General features: G+C 42.7%; 1 protein-coding gene across 1 annotated transcript in view; it reads right to left on the bottom strand.

Annotated features, from left to right (window-relative positions):
* The window catches only part of stard9 (StAR-related lipid transfer (START) domain containing 9), a 299,291-nt gene that overhangs the window by 88,270 nt on the left and 190,364 nt on the right, over positions 1–20,657 (bottom strand). Inside the window, exons 13-15 of the mRNA XM_043698518.2 lie at positions 15,755–15,852; positions 14,954–15,031; positions 8,809–8,883 (exon numbers count right to left, since the gene is read on the bottom strand). Of these exons, the coding sequence (XP_043554453.2) occupies positions 8,809–8,883; positions 14,954–15,031; positions 15,755–15,852 (251 nt within the window). The remainder of the gene's footprint in view (positions 1–8,808; positions 8,884–14,953; positions 15,032–15,754; positions 15,853–20,657) is intronic.

Genomic DNA, 20,657 nt, shown 5'->3' with positions numbered 1-20,657 from the left:
ATATTGTGTCCAGTTCTGGTCTCCCAATTGTAGGAAGGATATTGTTAAGCTGGAAAGGGTTCAGAAGAGATTTACCAGGATGTTGCTGGGAATGGAAGGTATCAGTTATTAAAAAAAAGGCTGGGACTTTTTTCACTGGATTATAGGAGATTGAGAGGTGATCTGATAGATGTTTATAAAATAATGAGAGATATAGATAGAGTTAATGGTATTGTCTTATCCCTTGGATGGGTGATTTCAAGAATAGGAAGCATATTTTTAAGATGAGAGGAGAGAGATTTTAAAAAGATATGACAGGCAAATTTTATTTTAATGATTTGCATGGGGAATGAACTTCATGAGGTGGGAGATGTGGGCACAGTTACAACATGTAAAAGACATTTGGATAAGTACATGAATAAAAAATGTTCAAAGGGATATGAGCCAGCAGCAGGCAGGTGGGACTAGTTTAGATTGGGATTATGTTCGGCATGGACTGGTTGGATCGAAAGGTCTGTTTCTATGCTGTATGACTCTATGAAAGCAGCACATGCCATTACAGGGTGTGGGGTATGGCTTGGTTAAAAGACATGGAAGAAGGTGTTCAGGTTCTAAAATTATTGAACTCAATACCTTGAGTGCTGCAAGGTCACCAACAGAAAATAAGATGCTGTTCTTTCAGCTTGCAGAGCTTCATTGGAGGCAGAGATGTTGGTCACAGAACAACTAGGAGCTCAGGGTCATTTTTACAGACAGGACGCAGGTGGTCCTTAAAGCAGTCACCCAGTTTGCGTTCCATCTCCCTAACGCAGAAACCATCATATTGTGAACTGTGAACACAGTAGACTAGATTGAGTGGAGTGCAGGCAAAATCGCTGTTCATCTGGAAAGTGTTTTTGGGACTTTGGATAGTTAGGAGGGAGGAAGCAAATGGGCAGGTGCTTTGGGATTTGGGAGGTATTAGGAGTGGACCAGTATGTCCCGGAGGGAACAGTCGCTGCAGAATGCTGACAAGGTAGGGGAGGCGTATATGTACTTGGTGGTGGCATTTTGCTGGAGCAGAAATGGCAACTTATGATTCTTTGGATGAGGATACTAGTGGGTGGAAAGTGAGGACTGGGGAGCCTATCATTATTGTGAGAGGGAAGAGAAAGGGTCAGACACGGCTGAGGTCCTGCCAACCATCAAAGTGGGCAATCCTCAGTTGAGGGGAGAAAGGTGGGGATTTCTGAGGCACCCTGGAGAAAGAGGCATCATCAGAAGGGATGTGACAGATGTAAAGAAACCAGGCGAATGGGATGGATATCTTCTGTTATACAGAGGGACCAAAATTGCTCCATATGTGGTCTCACCAGCACCTTGTGCAGTAGCAGTAAGACTTCCCTCCCCATATACTCCAACTGCTGTCAGAGCAGCACGGTGACTCAGTGGTTAACACTGCTGCCTCACAGCGCCAGGCAGCCGGGTTCGATTCCAGCCTTGGTCAACTGTGTGGAGTTTGCACATTCTCCCAGTGTCTGTGTGGGTTTCCTCCCACCATCCAAAGATCTATAGGTTAGGTGAATTGGCCATACTAAATTGCCCATAGTGTTCAGGAATGTGTGGGTTAGTCAGGAGTAAAATATAGGATAGGGGAATGGGTCTGGGTGGGTTATTCTTCAGCAGGTTGGTGTGGACTAGTTGGGCTGAAGGGCTTGTTTCCACACAGTATGGATTCTAATTTAATTCTAACCCCCTTGAAATAAGGACCAATATTTCATTAGGAGAAGGTGAGGACTGCATATGCTGGAGATCAGAATCGAGAGTGTGGTGCTTGAATAGCACAGCAGGTCAGGCAGCATCTGAGGAGCAGGAAAATCGATGTTTTGGGCATGATCCCTCATCAGGAATGAACCTTCATCAGCCCCTCATTCCTGATGAACAGCTTATATTTTATTTTGTGCAGTTCACAAGCTATAATCCCCTTTAATTGGCAATCACCTGCTGAAAGAGAAAATCATCTCACTGCTTGGCTGAAGCATAAAAGCTGATGCAAGATGCTCCCAACATCAAGGTAGGCCTCTTGGGACTTCTCATTCAATTCTGTACACATCTTACCATAGCTGCTCAGACCTCTAAGATTTGCCCCTTAATTTTTTAAAGGCATAGTTAGACAGATTCTTGATAAAGCACAGGATTAAAAAGTCAACAGGGTTAGATAGGATTTTAGTGTTATCAAATCAGACATAATCTTATTGAATAATGGAGCAGGCTAAAAGGGTCAAGTGGCCTATTCCTGCTGAGCTTCCACTCCTCCTTATTCTCCATTTAAATAAAACTCTCTTATTTTGTTCTCACTTCCAACATAAGCAACTTCACATTTTCCCACATTTTACTCCATTTGGCATTTTTTTTCCTTCCTTATTTAAGCTACATGTATCTCAGTAAACTGTCTGTATCCTATCATAATTTATCTTTATTTATTTTTATGTTGTATCACTCTCACTATTGCTGCAATATCTTCCCTCATTTGCCCTTCACTCACCAGAATCCCTGACAGCACTAACCCTGCATTCCCTCTGTGCTGCTTACTCACTCACTCAGGACAACTGTCATATGCAACAATAGCAATAACGGAGTCCCCCACTTCCACTCCTTTAGTACCTGCCTTCTCTCACTATAGGGCAGAAAAAGTCAAAATGTGGAGGGACTGCTTGACATTCAACTCCTCACCCCGATGAGAGGAAAGCTCCTGACTCTCACCACCCCGAGGGACTGACTGATTGCATCCAAACTGAATTGCCCTTGAATTATTATGCCAGGGCCTTCCACATGAAGGCTATCACCTTGACCTGGCTGAGGCCTGCTGACAACCATGACAAACTATTTAAACTTTGTATCAGTGTGCTTAAATGACAAGTCAAGATAATACAGATAATAGTCAAGATAATATCAACCTGATATCTCTGGCTGAGGGGGAAAAACACAGCATGGAAAGGATGTTGTGTGCATCTAGGTAAGCTCAGAGTGACAGCATGCAAACAGACCACGAACACAGCCTGGTCCAGTCCAGGAGCTGGTTGCATATCTCAGCTCACAGTGCCCTTGCAATGGTATGACAATGGATTGTACCAGTAATTATCAAAGTGCAGCACTGAAGTGCAGAAGTGTCTTGTGAACAGATTGGAGATATACCATTAGGATTCTTAGAGGCTGGTACAGGTCAGATATCTGTGGGCACGGAATGAAAGCGGCTGACGTCCATGAAGTTGCCCTGAGATGTTGGTGTCTGGTATGGAGGCCCTTTGGAGCAACCTGCGAGCTGATGTCGCCAAGTATACAGTCCGACTTCCCTATCAGGGTTTCTTCATGCCTGGTCTGATTAGTGTGTTTGGTAAGATGGGAAGCTGAATATTAATGAGATGAGTTGCAGCATTAATAAAGCATTTCACAAGCTGTAATCTCCTTTAATTGGCAATCACCTGCTGAGAGAGAAAATCATCTCACTGCTTGGCTGAAGCATAAAAGTTGGTGCAAGATGCTCCCAACATCAAGATAGGCCTCTTGGGACTTCTCATAGGATTCTCTATAAATCTTACCATAGCCCAAGCTGTTCAGACCTCCATAAGGTCTGCCTTTTTTTTAAGGCATAGTTAGACAGATTCTTGATAAAGCAAGGGATTAAAAAGATAACAGGGTTAGACAAGAATGTAGTGTAATCAAATCAGCCATAATCTTATTGAGTAATGGAGCAGGCTGAAAGGCCTATTCTTGCTCCTAACTAACTCGCTTGTATATTTGTTACATAAAATAGATCTTTCTCATCCTCCTCTATTCTCTTGCCCAAAATATTCAATCTGTGTTCCCAAATCTTTGGTACTATCTGCTAACAGGGACAATTCTTCCTCTTTTTGCATACCCCAACCCTGTCATTATTATGTCCACATTGCACAACCGTTCCCTCAACTCGCTGCTCCAAGAGAAATCCCAGCCTGTAATCTAAGTCTGTAGCTCAAATTCCTCATCCCTGGTACCGTCCTGGTAAATCTGCTCTACATGCTCTTACAGTAAACAGAACTGAACGAAATATTCTAAAATGCAGCCAGATCGGAACTTCATCATTGTTCAGCATAATCCCTCTGTTTTTGTGTTTAATAGTTTTTTGCACAAACCCAAGATCCCTTAGGATTCACTAATAACTCTATATATCCTGAACAAGCAGGAAGAGGGCAGAGAGAAGCAGCAAGGGCAGGGACAGCAGAGAACAGTGTGAGGGGGGAGAGAGTAGAAAGCAGCACGAGAGGCACGGAGGGGTGTGTCGAACAAGGGGAGGAGAGAACAGTGAGAGACCAGGAAGTAGCACAAAAAGTGGAAAATGGATGTGAAAATTAGAGCCAGGGAAGCGGAATTTCCACACAGAGAGAAATGGCTGTGTCCACATTACAGACCACAAATTAGATAGTGTCTGAGAATGAATGGTAAAGTAAAACTCACACGTTAAATGAACACATCAGTACTAATCTATTACAACATTGATGTGAAACAATGATCGCTGTTTTGACTATAAGTGGAAAGTCCCTGTGGAACCTGATGAATACTGTTGTGATCCGTGGCAATGATTTCTGCAGTATTTGCAGTTTGATGAGCTTCGGCTCAGAGTCACAGAGCTAAGGTGAGCTCCAGACACTGCAGTGCACAAGAAGGGAAAGCTTATCCAGAGGGAGTCACACCTGTTAAAAGAGTATCATTTGATGTGCTTCATGGTCAGGGATAGGAGACGGTGACTGTGAGCAAAGCAGATAAAGCAGCCAAGAAAACACAACTGGAAGAGTCTTGGCCCTTGCAATTGTCTAACACGTTCGAGGTTTTTTGCTGCTTGCGTGGATAAAAACAGGGCCTCCAAGGTGGATAAGTGAACTAACCATAATACAGTGGTACAGGAACCCATTTAAGCGAGAGAAGAAAATAGGAATGTTGTCATAATAGAGGACAGTACATTCAGGGGACTAGCTCTATAGCCAAGTTCTCTATAGCCAAGAGTGTAAGCACATACAGGTCAGTATCGGTAAGAGTGACCACCGCACAGTCCTTGTGGTGACAAAGTCCTGCCTTCACATTGAGAATAACCTCCATTGTATTGTGTAGCACTATCAGCATGCCAAATAGCTTCAGATGATTTCAAGTAGATCTAGTGACTCAAGACTGGGCATCCATGAGGCACTGTGGTCCATCAACAACAGTTGCAATCTGCAACCTCATGGTCTGGCATATCCTGCACTCAACCATTATATCAAGCCAGGGTAAATCTGGTTCAATGAATAGTGTAGGAAGGCATGCCAGGAGCAGCATCAGGGCGTACCTAAAAATTAGGTGTTAACTTAGTGAAGCTACCAAACAGGACAACTTGCATTATTACTTGCTGATAATGTTAATTGATCCCATCACAGATCAGATCTAAATTCTGAAGCTTTGCCACACCCAATTGTGAATGGCGGAGGACAACTTACTGGAGGAGGCGGCTCCACAACTATCCCCATCCTCAATGATGGAAGAGCCCAACAGATCAATGCAAAAGATAAGGCTGAAGCATTCAGAGCAATCTTAAACCAGAAGTGCTGAGGGCTCCGTCTCAGCCTCCTCCAGTGGTTCTGAACGTCACAAATGCCAGTCTTCAGCCAATTCAATTCACCCATGATATCAAGAAACAGTTGGAGGCACTGGATTCTGCAAAAAGCTCTGGGCCCTGATGACGTTCCACCAAAAGTACTGAAGACTTGCTGCTCCAGAACGTACTGCTCCCCTAACCAAGCTCTTCTAGTACAGTTAGAACACTGGCATCTACTCAACAACGTGTCCTGTACACAAAACACAGGACAAATCCAACCCGGCCAATTATCGCTCCATCAGTCTACTCTCGATCATCAGTAAAGTAATGGAGGATGTCATCAAGCAGCACGGGATCAGTAATGCTCAGTTTGGATCCCGCCAGGGCCACTCAGCAAAATGGACAAAAGAGCTTAATTTCATAGGTGAGGTGAGAGTGACAGCCCACAACATCAAGGCTGGTTTTGATCAAACGCAGCACAAAGGAGCTGTGGCAAAACTGGAATCAGGGTGTAAGCTCTCTGCTGATTAGAGTCATGCATGGCACACAGGAAGATGGTTGTGGTTGCTGGAGGGCCTTCATCTCAGCTCCAGCACATCTCTGCAGAAGCTCCTCAGGATGGTGTCCTAGGCCCAACCATCTTCATCTGCCTCATCAATGACTTTCCCTAAGTCATAAGGTCAGATGTTGGGATATATGATGGTGAAGGCAGATAAGATAGAGGAGTTTGAGATTTTTAGATAAGCACATGAATATGCAGGGAAAGAAGGGATAAGGACCAAGGGCAGGCAGAAGGGATTAGTTTAATTTGGTGTCATGTCAACACAACATTGTGGGCCGAAGGGCTGCCTTATCAATGACTTTCCCCAAGTCTGAAGGTCAGACGTTGGGATGCTCGCTGATTATTATACAATGTTCAGCACCATTCATAATTCCTCAGATACTGAAGCAGTCCATGTTCAAATCTAACAAGACCTGGGCAATATCCAGGCTTGACTGAAAAATGGCAAGTAGCATTCACACCTCACATAAGCCAGTCAATGACTGTTAAGAAATTAAGAAACAATTTAACTACTACCCCTTAACATTCAATAGTGTTACCATTACTGGATCATAGAACACAGAACAATACAGCACAGGAACTGGCCCTTTAGCCCACAATGTTGTGTTGACATGACACCAAATTAAACCAATCCCTTCTGCCTGCCCTTGGTCCTTATCCCTCCTTTCCCTGCATATTCATGTACTTATCTAAAAATCTCAGACTCCTCTATCTTATCTGCCTTCACCATCAAACCTGGCAGTGCATTCCAGATTCTTACCACTGTGTGAAAGAACTTGCTTCTCACATCTCCTTTTAACTTTCCCCCTTCACATTAATGCATGTCCCAAGTATTAGACACATTTCAAATGTCTGGGAAAAATATTCTGATAATCAACACTATCTATGCATCTCTTCTATTAAGTCTCCCCTCAGCATATATCGCTCCAGAGAAAACAACCAGAGTTTTTCTAGCTATTCTTTATAGCTCACACCCTTTAATACAGGCAACATCCTGGTAAACCTCTTCTGCACCCTCTCCAAAGTCTCTACCATGCTTCCTGCAATGTAGCAACCAAAATTGAACGCAATACTTGATGTATAGCCTAACCAAAGCTTATAAAGCTACAACATGACATTCTGACTTGTGTATTCAGTTCCCTGACCAATAAAGGTAAGCATCCCACATGCCTTCTTTACTATCCTTTCTACTTGCATGACCATTTTCAGGGAGTTATGGACTTGAACCTCAAGATTCCGTTGTTCGTCAATGCTGTTCAGGGTCCCGTCATTAAGTATATACTTTTCCATAATGCTTGATTTCGCAAAGTGCAGCACCTTACACTCACCTCAATTAAACTCCATCTGCTATTTTGTTGCCCATACCTGCTGTATCCATTGACAGCATTCTACACTACTCACAATTCCACCAATCTTCATGTCATCTACGAACTTACTAATCTACCCATGGACATTTTCAACCAAGTCATTTATATATATCACAAACAGCAGAGGTCCCAGTATGGATCCCTGTGGAACAGAAGTAGTCAAAACATCCAACAAGGAAAACATCCTTCCACCACTACCCTCTGCCTTCTTTGGGCAAGCCTATTCTGAATCCACATGGCCAAGTCCCCATCCATCTTAATCTTCTAGAAGAGCCAACCATGAGGGAACTTGTCAAAAGCCTGAATAAAATCCCCCACTATCAACATCCTTGGAACGACCATTGACTAGAAACTCAACTGGACTCACCACATCAACACAGTGGCCATAAAATTAGATCTGAAGCTAGAAATACACAGAATAACTCACCTCCTGAAACCTCTAAGTCATAAGTCAGGAGTGTGATCGAAGACTCTCCATTTGCCTGGATGAGTGCCACTCCAATAACACAAGAAGCTTGACACCGTGCAGGACAAAGCAGCCTGCTTAATTGGCACCACATCGACAAGCAGCAACTCCTTTTAACACTGCCATTCAGTCGCAGCACTGTGTACTATTTACAAGATGCACTGCAGAAATTCACCAAAGAGCAGCACCTTCCAAACTCATGACCACTTCCACGTAGAAGGACAAGGGCAAGAGATAGGTGGGAACACCACCTCCTGCAAGTTTCCCTCCAAGTCATTCACCATCTTGACTTGGAAATATATCGCCATTCCTTCGCTGTCATTGGGTCAATCCTGGAATTCACTCCCTCAGGGTATTGTGGGTCAACTTACAGACTTCAGCGATTCAAGGAGGCAGATCACCACCACCTTTTGAAGGGCAACTAGGTACGGGCAATAAATGCTGGCCAGCCAGAAATATCCACATTCCACAAGTGAATTTTTAAAAATGTGAATCCTAGTCAAATGTTTTAAATCTAAATAAAGGTAATTTTAAGAGTACAAAGGCACATCTAGCTAAAGTGAAAGGAATAGGTGGAGATCCAGTGGGGATAGGTGAAGACTAGTAGAGGGTACAACCTGGTTGGTCAATGGGAGGAATGAATCCGGTTTGTGCTAGAGAGCAGTGGAAGGGATGGGGAGAGGCTGTGAAGGGAGTCGGGGAATGGGGAGGGAGGTACATTATTTGTTATATCTTGTGAATTGTCCTGACAAGACAAAAGCTTCAGTAAGACATTACAGTAATACTCAAGATCTGGATTAGCAAATGACCAGGTAAAACATCATTTTCTCTCAAACAGTGCACAACCAACCTTGAGTTCATTTTGAAGTAACATTTCTGTTAGGCTTCCATCTTTTTCATCGCTTAAAGAAGGACTGGAGTTTCGCTGCAAAACAACATTGATTATTTTTGCTTTTGTGCAAAATGGATTGAACACACCCTCCAGGCATACAACTAATGGGGTCATGGTGAGACAGTACTCACAGTGTTGGGTTGAAACTAATAATGGGCATCACAATAGTGAAGTAAGAACATTACTGTAACCTGTTAGTTGGTTTAATGATAAGAATTGCTCGACATTTGAGGTTTCAGAACAAACCTACATTTCTAACCAGCATGAATCATGTTACTTCAAAATCCAACAATACAAAATTGAATGAATTTAGATTATCCCTTGCCATTGAAGAACAATTCCCTGGACTTGTTCCTCATTTAAATTCTCCCAACTCTTTTCACCCTTACCCCAAATTATTTCCTCTCTTCACTGTTGGTTTTACTCAGTCATGCCTCCCACTCCCTCAAGTCACACAGTCCCAATGAAGACCAATTCCTGGACACCAAATCTTAGCTGTCATCACTTGAGGGAATGTTGTATTGGTGAGGTACTATCTTCCAGTTCAGGCAATGACACAGCACGGCCCCATTCAAAGGAGAGCAAAATGTATTCCTGGCCAATCTATAACCATCAAACAATACCACTAGACAGGAGCAAATTACTGCAGATGCTGGAATCTGTACTGAAAACAAAAAATGCTAGTAATCACAGTGGGTCAGGCAGCATCCATGGAGAGAAAGCAAGCTAATGTTTCGAATCTGGATTACTTTTCATCAGAGCTAAAGTGAAGTTTCGAGGAGGCAGCATTTATGCAACAGTTGAGGGGTGGGGGCAAAGTTGGGATTGGAATGTTGGGTGAGAAAGGATGTTGATAGTTTAGATTAAGTGATCCGAATGTGAGAGTGGCAGAACAACGGTGTGTCTCTGCCAGACTAGGAAGAACAGGCCGTCTTACTGGGGTAAGGGAAAGGGAGAGAGGACATGGTGACAGAGAACGTAACAAACAAAGCTAAGAAAGGGAAGTAATGGGTTTACAATTTGAAGGTGCTGAACTCACTATTAAGTCCAGAAGTTGTAATGTGCCTAGTCTGAAGATGAGATGTTGCTCCTCCAGTTTTCATTGATTTGCTGGAGCATTGCAGCATGCCGAGGACAGACAAACGGGAATGTGAGCAGGATACTGTGTTAAAATGATCAGTTATGGAAAGATCAGGGTCATGCATGCGTGGACCAGAGCTGTTCTGAAGTGGTCACCCAGTCTGCATTTAGTTTCTCCAACATAGAGTAGGGCACATTGGGTGCAGCGAATACAATACACAAGATTGGAGATGGTGCAGGTGAAATGTTGCTTCACCTGGAGAGACTATTTAGTCCGGTGGATAGTGGGCAGGGAGGATATGGAGGGGCAGGTGTTGCATGTCTGCGGTTACCTGGGAAAGTGCCATGAGAAATGGGTATGGCGTTAATGGACTAGATATTACCAGAATGAATGGTACCTGTGAAATGCAGACAGGAGAAGATGTGTTTGTTAGTGGCATACTGTTGGAGTTGTTGGAAATGGTGTAGAATGATCCTTTGCATGCGGAGGCTGGTGGTATGAAAAGTGAAAACAAGGGGAGCCAGAACACACTGTTGTGAGCGATGGGAAGGGTCAAGGGAGGAAGCACAGGTGATACGTTTGATGTACTTGATGGCCCTGTCAACCACAGTGGGCAGGAAGAGGGAAGCCATTTGAGCAGCACTGTTTTGGAAGGTAGCATCATCAAAACAGATACTATGTAGCCGAAGGAACTGGGAAATTGGGATGGAATCCTTGCAAGACATGGGGCTGGAACAGCTGTAGAGAAAGTAGCTATGGGAGTCAGTGGCTTTGTGGTGGATGGCAATGGACAGTTTATTCCACGATATGGAGACGGAGAGGTCAATGAAAGGAAGGTAAATGTTGGAAAATGAAGTTCAAAATCACACAACACCAGGTTATAGTCCAACAGGTTTAATTGGAAGCACTAGCTTTCGGAGCGCTGCTCCTTCATTGGTTTGTTGTGGAGTACACAATTGTAAGACACAGAATTTACAGCAAAAGTTTACAGTGTGATGTAACTGAAATTATACGTTGAAAAATACCTTGATCGTTTAGAATGACCATGTTAGTTTCACTTCTTTCATAGGTAAATCACAAAATGTTTTTTAAAGTTACATTCTCAGATTAACTTTAACAATTGGTGTCAGCCCTGATAACGTGTTGAAGGCGTTCGCCCACTGTATGCTGTTGTCTGTGCCATAATGTTTAGACTGATCCTAATCTAAAAAAATAAGTTAACAGAATCTTACATGGATCCATGCAGTTTTTGAGCCAAGTACAATGTAACTCTGCAAGTACAAATTCACCCCACAAAAGAGAGTGTGTGTGTCAGTATGTGTGCGATAGTGGTCACCTGTAGCATGACATGAACCCAAGATCCCTGTTGAGGCCCTCCCTATGGGTACCGATCTTAGCCATCAGCCTCTGCTCAGACACTTTTCACTGCTGCCTGTCCCGAAGTCCGCCTTGGAGGATGGTCACCCGAAGGTCCGAGGTCAAACGTCCTGGACCGCTGAAGTGTTCTCCAATGGGGAGGGAACACTCGAGCGAGCACGCGCGCGCACACATACACACACTTTACACTCACTCACACACACATACACTGTCTCTCACAGACACTCAGAACGCCCCACCCCAGACACACACACACAAACACACACACACTTGTGGGGTGAATTTGTACTTGCAGAGTTACATTGTACTTTGCTCAAAAATTGCATGGATCCACGTAAGACTCTGTTCACTCATTTTTTTTTAGATTAGGATCAGTCTAAACATTATGGCACAGACAACAGCACACAGGGGGCTAACACCTTCAACACATTATCTGGGCTGACACCAATTATTAAAGTTAACCTGAGAATGTAACTTTTAAAAAATGTTTTGTGATCACATATGAAAGAAGTGAAACTAACATGGTCATTCTAACAGATGAGAGACTTAAACAATCAAGGTATTTTTCAATTTAAATTTTATAATTTCAGTTACATGACATTGTAAACTTTTGCTATAAATTCTGTGTCTTACAATTGTGTACTCCACAACCAGCTGATGAAGGAGCAGCGCTCCGAAAGCTAGTGCTTCCAATTAAACCTGTTTGGACTATAAGTTGGTGTGGCATGATTTTTAACTTTGTACACCCCAGTCCAACACCAGCATCTCCAAATCATGTTGGAAAATGACAATGCAAAAGTCATTGAGGGGTGGAAACTGGAGACAAAATGAACAAATTTTCAAGGTCCAGGGGGGAGCAAGAAGTGGCACCCAAACAGTCATTGATGTACCGAGAAAAGAGCTGTGGGGTGGGGCCAGTGTACATCTAGAACTAGGATTGTTCCATGTACCCCATGATGAGGCAGGCATAACTGAAACCCATGCAGGTGCCCATAGTCACACCTCTACCCTCAACCTCCCCCCACCACCCCAACCATAAAGAGGACAGAGTTCTCCTCATCCTTGCATTCCATTCTAAATCCAATGCATTATCCTCTGCCATTTTTGCCACCTGCAGTCTGACCCCACCACCAAAAAGATATTTCCTTCCCCAACCCGCTCCCTCCGCAACTCCCTCATTAGGTCCACACTCGCCACTAACTGCTTCTCTATAACTGGCACCTTTCCCAGCGACCACAGGGGGTGCAAAACCTGCCCCTGCACCTCCCTCATACCTCCGTCCAAGGCCCCAAAGAATCATTCAAAATCCGGCAGACATTCACCTGCATCCATTGCTCCTGATATGGTCTCTTCTACATTGGAGAGACTGAGTGCAAATTCAGGGTACATCTATGGTCCACACGCTCCAATAAACCCCACCTCCTATTTGCCAGCCATTTCAACTCCACCTCCCACTCCCCCTACGATATGTCCATCCTGGGCTTCCTTCACCATTAAAATGAAGCCACACATAAACTGGGAGGAAAAACATTTATCTTCCGCCTGGGGAGCTACAACCTTATGGCCTCAACATAGAATTCACCAGCTTCCAAATTTCCCCACTCCTCACCTCATCCCAACTCCAGTCCTCCCTCTCTGCCATGCCCCCTTGACCTTACCTAACCTGTCCATCTTCCTTCCCACCTACCCACTCCACCCTTCCCAGGGACCAATCCCATTCACCTCTTACGTGCATCCACCTATCACAACCCCACCTACCTTTCCCTTTCCCCAGCCCCAGTCCCCTCCCCCAATTTATTTCTCAGCCAGCTTCCCTCTCCCCAGTCCTGATGATCGGTCCTGCCCAAAACATTGACTCTCCTGCTCTTCTGATGCTGCTTGACCTGCTGTGCTTTTTCCATGCTCCACATTTTTTCGACACAAGATTATAGGAGCAGAATTAGGCCAATCAGCCCATCGAATCTGTTACCCCATTCAATCATGGCTGATATATTTCTCAACCCCATTCTCCTATCGCTATCTTAAATATGCTCATGATTTGGCCTCCTCAGCCCTCTACAGCAATGATTAACCACAGATTAACCACCCTCTGGCTGAAGAAATCTCTCATCTCAGTTCTAAAAGGTCATTCCCTCACACTGAGGCTTTACATTTTGGTCCTAGTCTCTCCTATTGTTGAAAGATCTTCTCTATGTCTACTCTATCCATGCCTCTCAGTATTCTGTAAGTTTCATTGAGATTGTCCTCATTCTTCAAACTCCAGGTGCAGATCCAGAGTCCTCAACCATTCCTCATACGACAAGCCTTTCAGCTCCAGGATCATTCTTGTAAACTTTCTCTGGATCCCCTCTAATGCCAGCACATCCTTCCTTAGATATGGAGAAATATCTGCTCAATTTTCCAAATGCAGTCTATCCAGGCCCTTAAACAGAGTTCCATGGTCTGACTGTTCATGTGTTTCCTTGCCTCATTTGTCCCTATATTCCTAATACTGACCCCTGTGAGACTCCACATGACCCAGACATACAGTTGGAAAACACCCCTCAACCATCACCCTCTCCTTGCTACCACTTAGAAAATTACAAATCCAATTTACTAAATTTTCTTGAATTCCATAGGCTCTTTCAGTTTCCCATGTGAGACTTTATCAAAAACCTTGCTGAAGTCCAAGCAGACTACGTCAAAAGCATTGCTCTCATCTACACACCTGGTCGCCTCTTTGAAAGGTTCAGTCAAGTTGGTCAGACATAACTTCACCTTAACAAAACCATACTGACTGTTCTTGATTATTCCCTGCCTCTCCAAATACAGATTAATTCTGTCTCCCAGAACTGCTTCCAATAGATCCCCCACCATCGAGGATACACAGGCTAGCTTGTACTTTCCTGGTTTATTCCTTGCTCCCTTCTTGAGTAACAGTATCACACTGGCTGTCCTCCAGTCCTCTGGCACCTCTCCTGAGGCCAGAGAGGAAATGAAAATCATTGCCAATGTCCCTGCTATTTCCTCCCTTGCCTCATTCAATAGCTACGCTTCAAAGCAAGTCCTTCTTTCTTTCTTTCCAAGATTGTTTTGATATAATTGTCATCTACAGGGAAAGCTAAACTCACCCAAGACTTTGACTGTGACTGTCCAGTTAATCAAAAAAAACCCACCAAATTAGAAGTAAAACCCAGAAAGCAGGAAAAGGAGAAGTGACATTACATACCAATTTTCCTAAGATAACGAGACAAAAAGCTGAGAAAACCATCTCAATTTATGCTCTCGTGAAATGTCTCGAAAATTCTACAGCCTTAAAAAACTGCCTTAAGTAAACGTACATACTTGTTACTGTTATCACAAACAAGGGCAATGCACAATGCATCAAATGGCCCAGCATCTGATTTCATTATCAAGAACAGGGGAGAGTTGTTTTTATCCATAGTTCCCAGAACTCAGGGTTGTACATAAGTCTCCAAGGGAAATAAAGCTAATATTTAATTAATATGTCCTTGAGAAATTTTTACCGAACTATAGATAAGACAATAATTTATCTGATCAGGTGTGATTTATATAAAACTACTGAAAGCTTTATTAAAATACAGTCAATATTAATGTTTAACTTATTGTTTACTCTTTGATTTTAATGGAGAATGTTTCACTTACTAATTCAAAACTCATCAGCATGGCTTTCAATCGGTCAATTTCCTCACGCAGTTCTCTAATCAATTTTACATTAGCATCCTGAAAAATGTTAAGGGGACTCAACATTAAATTACACAATACACTTTATATACAAAACAATTCCAATTTAGAAATACAATGATTCCATTTATTGTCATTGCATTTTTTTCTCTTACACTAGCATAGGATTTCATTGTTGCTTGTATAATGCTCAGGGAACTCCTGCTTTAATCATTCCATCAATAGCAGCAATGCCTTAAATTATCTCGGGCTAAAGCTGGAATTATCTTCCTAAACCTCTCTATCTTGAGCTTTTTTTAAACTGGTCCTCAACACCTAGCTCACTGGCCAAGCTTTTGGTCACCTGCTTTAATCCGCTTATGTGAACTAATGTTAGATTCTGTATAAAACATCCAAAAGTGTTATATTATAAAGATGCAATAAAAAATGCAAGATGTTGTCAGTGCCACATTTTCAGTATCTTTCTCAGCACCCTTTTTCATGTGTTAGCAGGTTATCGAAATTAGGGCGTCAGAGGTAAGCCTGATTCTAAACTCACGGATTGCTCATGATCCATCAAGAGTGAATGAAACGTGGTCAGAAAATCAGAACCAGGTCTGATCTTTCTTCTCTTGAGCTCAAGAGTGCTCACTTGGCCTGAATATGCAAGCATGGGTCAGTTCCGTATTCAACAAAGCAATTTAAAGCAACTAATCAAATTGAGTGAGATATAATATTAGAGCTCGAATGTAATAAACTGATAGATAGCCATCAATGTCTCACCTCATTCACTCGTGGTTTATTGATAATATTCTTTGCATGTGCTGCATATCTTAAGGTGCTGATTGTTTCACTGTAACTTGTGCTTGCAGGAGAGATTGCTACAGTCAAAAAACATAGGATGTGATGATCATGTTGCAAATCAGAAAGAGACAAACAAAAGGACAAAAGATCAATATAAAGTAAAGCAAAAGGTTTGCAAAAACAGATTACTACAACAATTTATTAGAAAAGCAGCTTTCACTTTTGGAAGCACTTTGCAGTGTTTCAATATTTATAATCCATTATGGTACTGCTGCAGGATACACTTAAAACAGTAGACAAACTGGGAAAAGATCTATAAAAATGCTTCAATACTTAACATTTCAAATGAACCCAATAATATCTTTCAAAAATAAAATCAATAATTCAATTTGATGAGCATCGTAACTTTTAATCCCCTTTTTTCAAAAATAAAAGGAATTGCAAATGACAAGCTTGAAATAACACAACTGAAACATTGCTAACTATTGCATTACCAGATGCAATATTTCAGAATATGTTTGAGCTTTTGATGAGCAAAGAGCAAAATAATCCTTGTCCACTTGTATGTGACTAGGTCACAAGATGTCAGCAATGTAGAAGTGCAAATAATCTGGCTAATACACGTTGATCAACCTTTTCTCATTAATGCCTTTGAAGAGCCACAGGTTTACTCATTTGTATGTGCTTTCTTAGTGGTTTTCACTCTCACCATATATCCTCCTTCAATTTAAGTAAAGAATAACATCAGGTTAAAATTAGCCTGACACTAGAGTGTGCTGGACCAATATTCCAGAGGCACTGCAATGCTACTGTACTGTTGAGCAAAACACACAACACATTCAAGCATAAAAGAAGGTTTGCCTGCTCCACCAACACCGTATCCCCAAGTTACATTTTAGCATACTCCACCTAGTGTCTAAGTTTTGATATGATCTAGATTTTATTCAAAGTTTCATAAAGAGGAGTCTAGCTGCTGACTGTAACCATTGGATTGCTAAGAGATGCATTGGAGAATAGGCTACTACTACTGGTAGGAACTACTCAGGTAAAGATGCTGAGCAACTTGAATGTGACAAAACAATGCAACATTGAGGAGGAATGGTGATAAAAAAGGGGAATAGAAAGATAAGATCATGCAACATGGAATATGTGAAAGTTAGTGACTTAAATTGGGTTTCTAATCTCAGCCACTTTCCTGGAGTAGGTGTGAATATTAGAGTCACCTATTCCTACAGCACCGAGACAGACCCTTTGGCCCAAACTGTCGGGGCGGCGGGGTGGCTCAGTGGTTAGCACTGCTGCCTCACAGCGCCAGGGACCCGGGTTCGATTCCAGCCTCGGTCAACTGCATGGAGGTTGCACATTCTCCATGGGTCTGCGGGGGTTTCCTCCAGGTGCTCTGGTTTCCTCCCACCATCTAAAGACACTGCAGGTCAGGTGAATTGGCCATGCTAAATTACCCAGAGTGTTCAGGGATGTGTAGGTTTGGTGCATTAGTCAGGAGTAAATTGAGGGTAGGGAGAATGGGTCTGGGTGGGTTACTCGTCAGAGGGTCGGTGTGGATTTGTTGGCCCGAAGGGCCTGTTTCCACATTGTGGGGATCCTAAGTTCCTGGTCCATGCCAACCAAACTGTATGTCAACGCTAACCTCATTTTTCTGCACCCGACCCATATTTTTAATCCTTTCCTATCCATGTATTTGTTCAAATGCCTTTTAAATGTTGAAAATGTACCCACCTCAACCACTTCCACTCGTAGTTCGTTTCATGTGTGTATCACCTTCTACGTAAAAAAAGTTGCCCCTCTTAATTATGGAGCACATTCCCTTGGATTTTAGAAGAATACAGCGCAGTACAGGCCCTTTGGCCCTCGATGTTGCGCCGATCCAAGCCCACCTAACCTATACTAACCCACTATCCTCCATATACCTATCCAATGCATATACCTATCACAAAGATGGTGCGCCACACAACAGACCCTTATTTTATAAGGCATGGCAGCCCTTTTTGAGTTATTTGGACATAAATTTGTCTGCTATCTTAACTAGGGCATTTGTTTAACCAGGATGGTTAGGTTTGCTGAGCCCTGGGCCCTGAAAGGGGGACTCCTGAGTTAGTACGGGTATATGGGTATATATACACACTGCTCCCATTTTTTTTGGGAGCTTTGCGCCGAGGATTGTTATGTTATGTTCTTGTGTGTTCTTTTGTTTTTTTAAGTCACTTACTTATTTATTGGTCTTGTTTTGCAGTGTTTGGTTTTTTGTTTTGTTTTATAAGGTAGTTTAGTAATTAGTAGACAGTAGTTATACCATAATTTGAATTTATTTTTATTATACTGGTATTTGTTCTACTTTTGTAAAGTCAAAAAATGTTTTTTTTGTTTACAAAAAAAAATTGCCCCTCAGGTTCCTTTTAATTCTTTCCCCTCTAACCTTAAACTGATCGCCTCTAGTCCTTGATTCCCCAACCCTGGGAAAAAGACAGAGTGCATTCACTCTACCCGTGCCTCTGATAGTCTTATACACTTCTATAAAAGGTCCCCCCTCAGTCCCCTATGCTCCAAAGGAAAAAGTCCTAGGTTGTCCAACCTCTCCCTACAATTCAGGCCATCGAGTCCTGGCAACATCCTTGTAAATTTCTTCTGTACTCTTTCCTTCTTATAGCAAGGTAACCAAAGCTGAACACAATACTCCAAGTGCAGCCTCAGCAACGTCCTGTACAACTGCAACATAACTTCCCAACTTCTATACTCAATGCCCTATCTGATGAAGGCCAGTGTGCCAAAAGCCTTCTACATTGCCCTGTTTACCTGTAACTCCACTTTCAGAGAACTGTGAACCCGAATTCCAATATCCCTCTGTTCCACTACACTCCTTCAGGCCCAACCATTCACCATGAAACTCTAAACCTTGATTTGACTTTCCAAAATTCAAGACCTCACATTTATCTATATTAATTCCATTTGCCATTTCTCAGCCCAGTTCCCCAGCTGTGCAAGGTCCTGCTGCAATTTTTGATAATGTTTCTCACTGTTCACGATACCACCTATTTTACTGTCATCAGCAAACTTACTAATCATGCCTTGTACATTCTCATCCAAATCATTCATTTAGATAACAGTAATGGCCCAGCACCAACCCCTGAGGCACTCCACTAGTCACAGGCCTCCAGTCCGACAAGCATCCTTCTACTAGTGCCCTCTGTTTCTCATCATCAAGGCAATTGCATCCAATTTGCCAGATCCCTCTGGATTCCATGCAATCTAATCTTTTGGAGCAGCCTACTATGTGGAACCTTATCAAAGACCTTACTGAAATCCAGAGTCTAAATCTACCACTCTGCCCTCATCAACCTTCCTGGTCACTTCATCAAAGAACTCAAACAAATTTGTGAGACATAATCTCCCACTCAGAAAGCTATGTTGACTATGCCTAATCAAACCCCATCTTGTCTCAGAGTCTTCTCAAGTTACGTACCCACCACAGATGTTATGCTTACTAGTCTATAGATCCCAGGTTCTTCTTTGCAGCCCTTCTTGAATAAGGGCACAACATTCACTACCCAATAGTCTTCTAGGTCCTCACCCATGGCTAACGATGATGCAAATATATCAATCAGGGCCCCCATAATTTCTTCTCTAGCCTCTTGCAGTGGTCTTGGATATATCTGGTCAGGACCAGGAGATCTATCCACCTTCACACATTCTAATACATCCGACACCTCCTCGACTGTGATATGGACTGTCGCCAAGGTATCACCACTAACTTCCCCAAGTTTCCAAGTCTTCATGTCTTTCTCCACAGTAAACACAAAGGAGAAATATTCATTGAGGACCTTGCCTATCTCCTGCAGTTCTCCACATACATGTCCACTTTGGTCCTTCAGAGGCCCTATTCTCTCTCTAATTATTCTTTCTCCTTAAATATATTTAAAGACCCTCTTTGGATTCACCCTAATCTTCTTAGCCAAGGCTATCTCGTGGCCCCTTTTTGCACTTTTGATCTCCTTCAGTAATTCCCAGTATACCTCCAGGGATTCCCTTGATCCCAGCTGCCTGTACCTGAGCAACGCCCCCTCCTTTTTTCTGGTCAAAGCCTCGACATCTCATCATCCAGGGGTCGCTATTCCTGTCAACCTTGCCTTTCACCCTCACAGGAACACAGACCTTGAACTCCAGCTATCTCACTTTTAAAGGCCTCCCACTTGCTGGAGGTGCCTTTGCCTGCAAACAAACCACTCCAATCAACCCTTGCAGGGTCCTGTCCATTTCCATCAAGATGTGTCTTAACCCAATTTAGAACTTGAACCCGTAGACTAGTTTGTCCCTCTGCATAACTTTTTTAAAACTAATATAACTATGGTGACTGGTCCCAAAGTGTTCCCCCACTGTCACCTCTGCCCTATTTCCCAAGAGTAGGTCGAGTTTTGCCCGTTACTGAGTAGGACCCTCTATATACTGCTTCAGGAAACTTTCCTGAAAGCAGTTAATAAATTCCATCCCATCTAACACTCTGGCAGTCCCAGTCTATGTTAGGAAAATTAAAATTCCCTACTGTGACAACTCTATTACTCCTGCAATATCCTAAAATGTTCTCGCTGACCTCCAACATAGTAATGGTAGTAATTTCTCTTTGGTTTCTTCCGGCAATGGTTCAAACCTTGGACAAAGTTAGTAAGGAGAAATTATACACAAAGAATGAGATTAATGAGGAAATTTTTAAAATAATGTGTTCAAAATGTGCTCATGGCCAAGCTCTAGATTTCTCTCTAAATTTCTACACTGCTTCTTCTTTCTTAAAGGTACTCTTTGAAGCTACCACTTCCACTGATCTTTTAACCATCTATGCTATCCCCTTATATAGCCCAGTCTAATTTTGCTT

The sequence above is a fragment of the Chiloscyllium plagiosum genome, unplaced genomic scaffold (genome assembly GCF_037043375.1).
Source record: "Chiloscyllium plagiosum isolate Xiang-an unplaced genomic scaffold, Cpla_swu_hap1 HiC_scaffold_8, whole genome shotgun sequence".
NCBI classification, from domain to species: domain Eukaryota; kingdom Metazoa; phylum Chordata; class Chondrichthyes; order Orectolobiformes; family Hemiscylliidae; genus Chiloscyllium; species Chiloscyllium plagiosum.
Note: the sequence above shows the minus strand (reverse complement) of the source record. Positions and strands in the feature narration are given on the sequence as shown.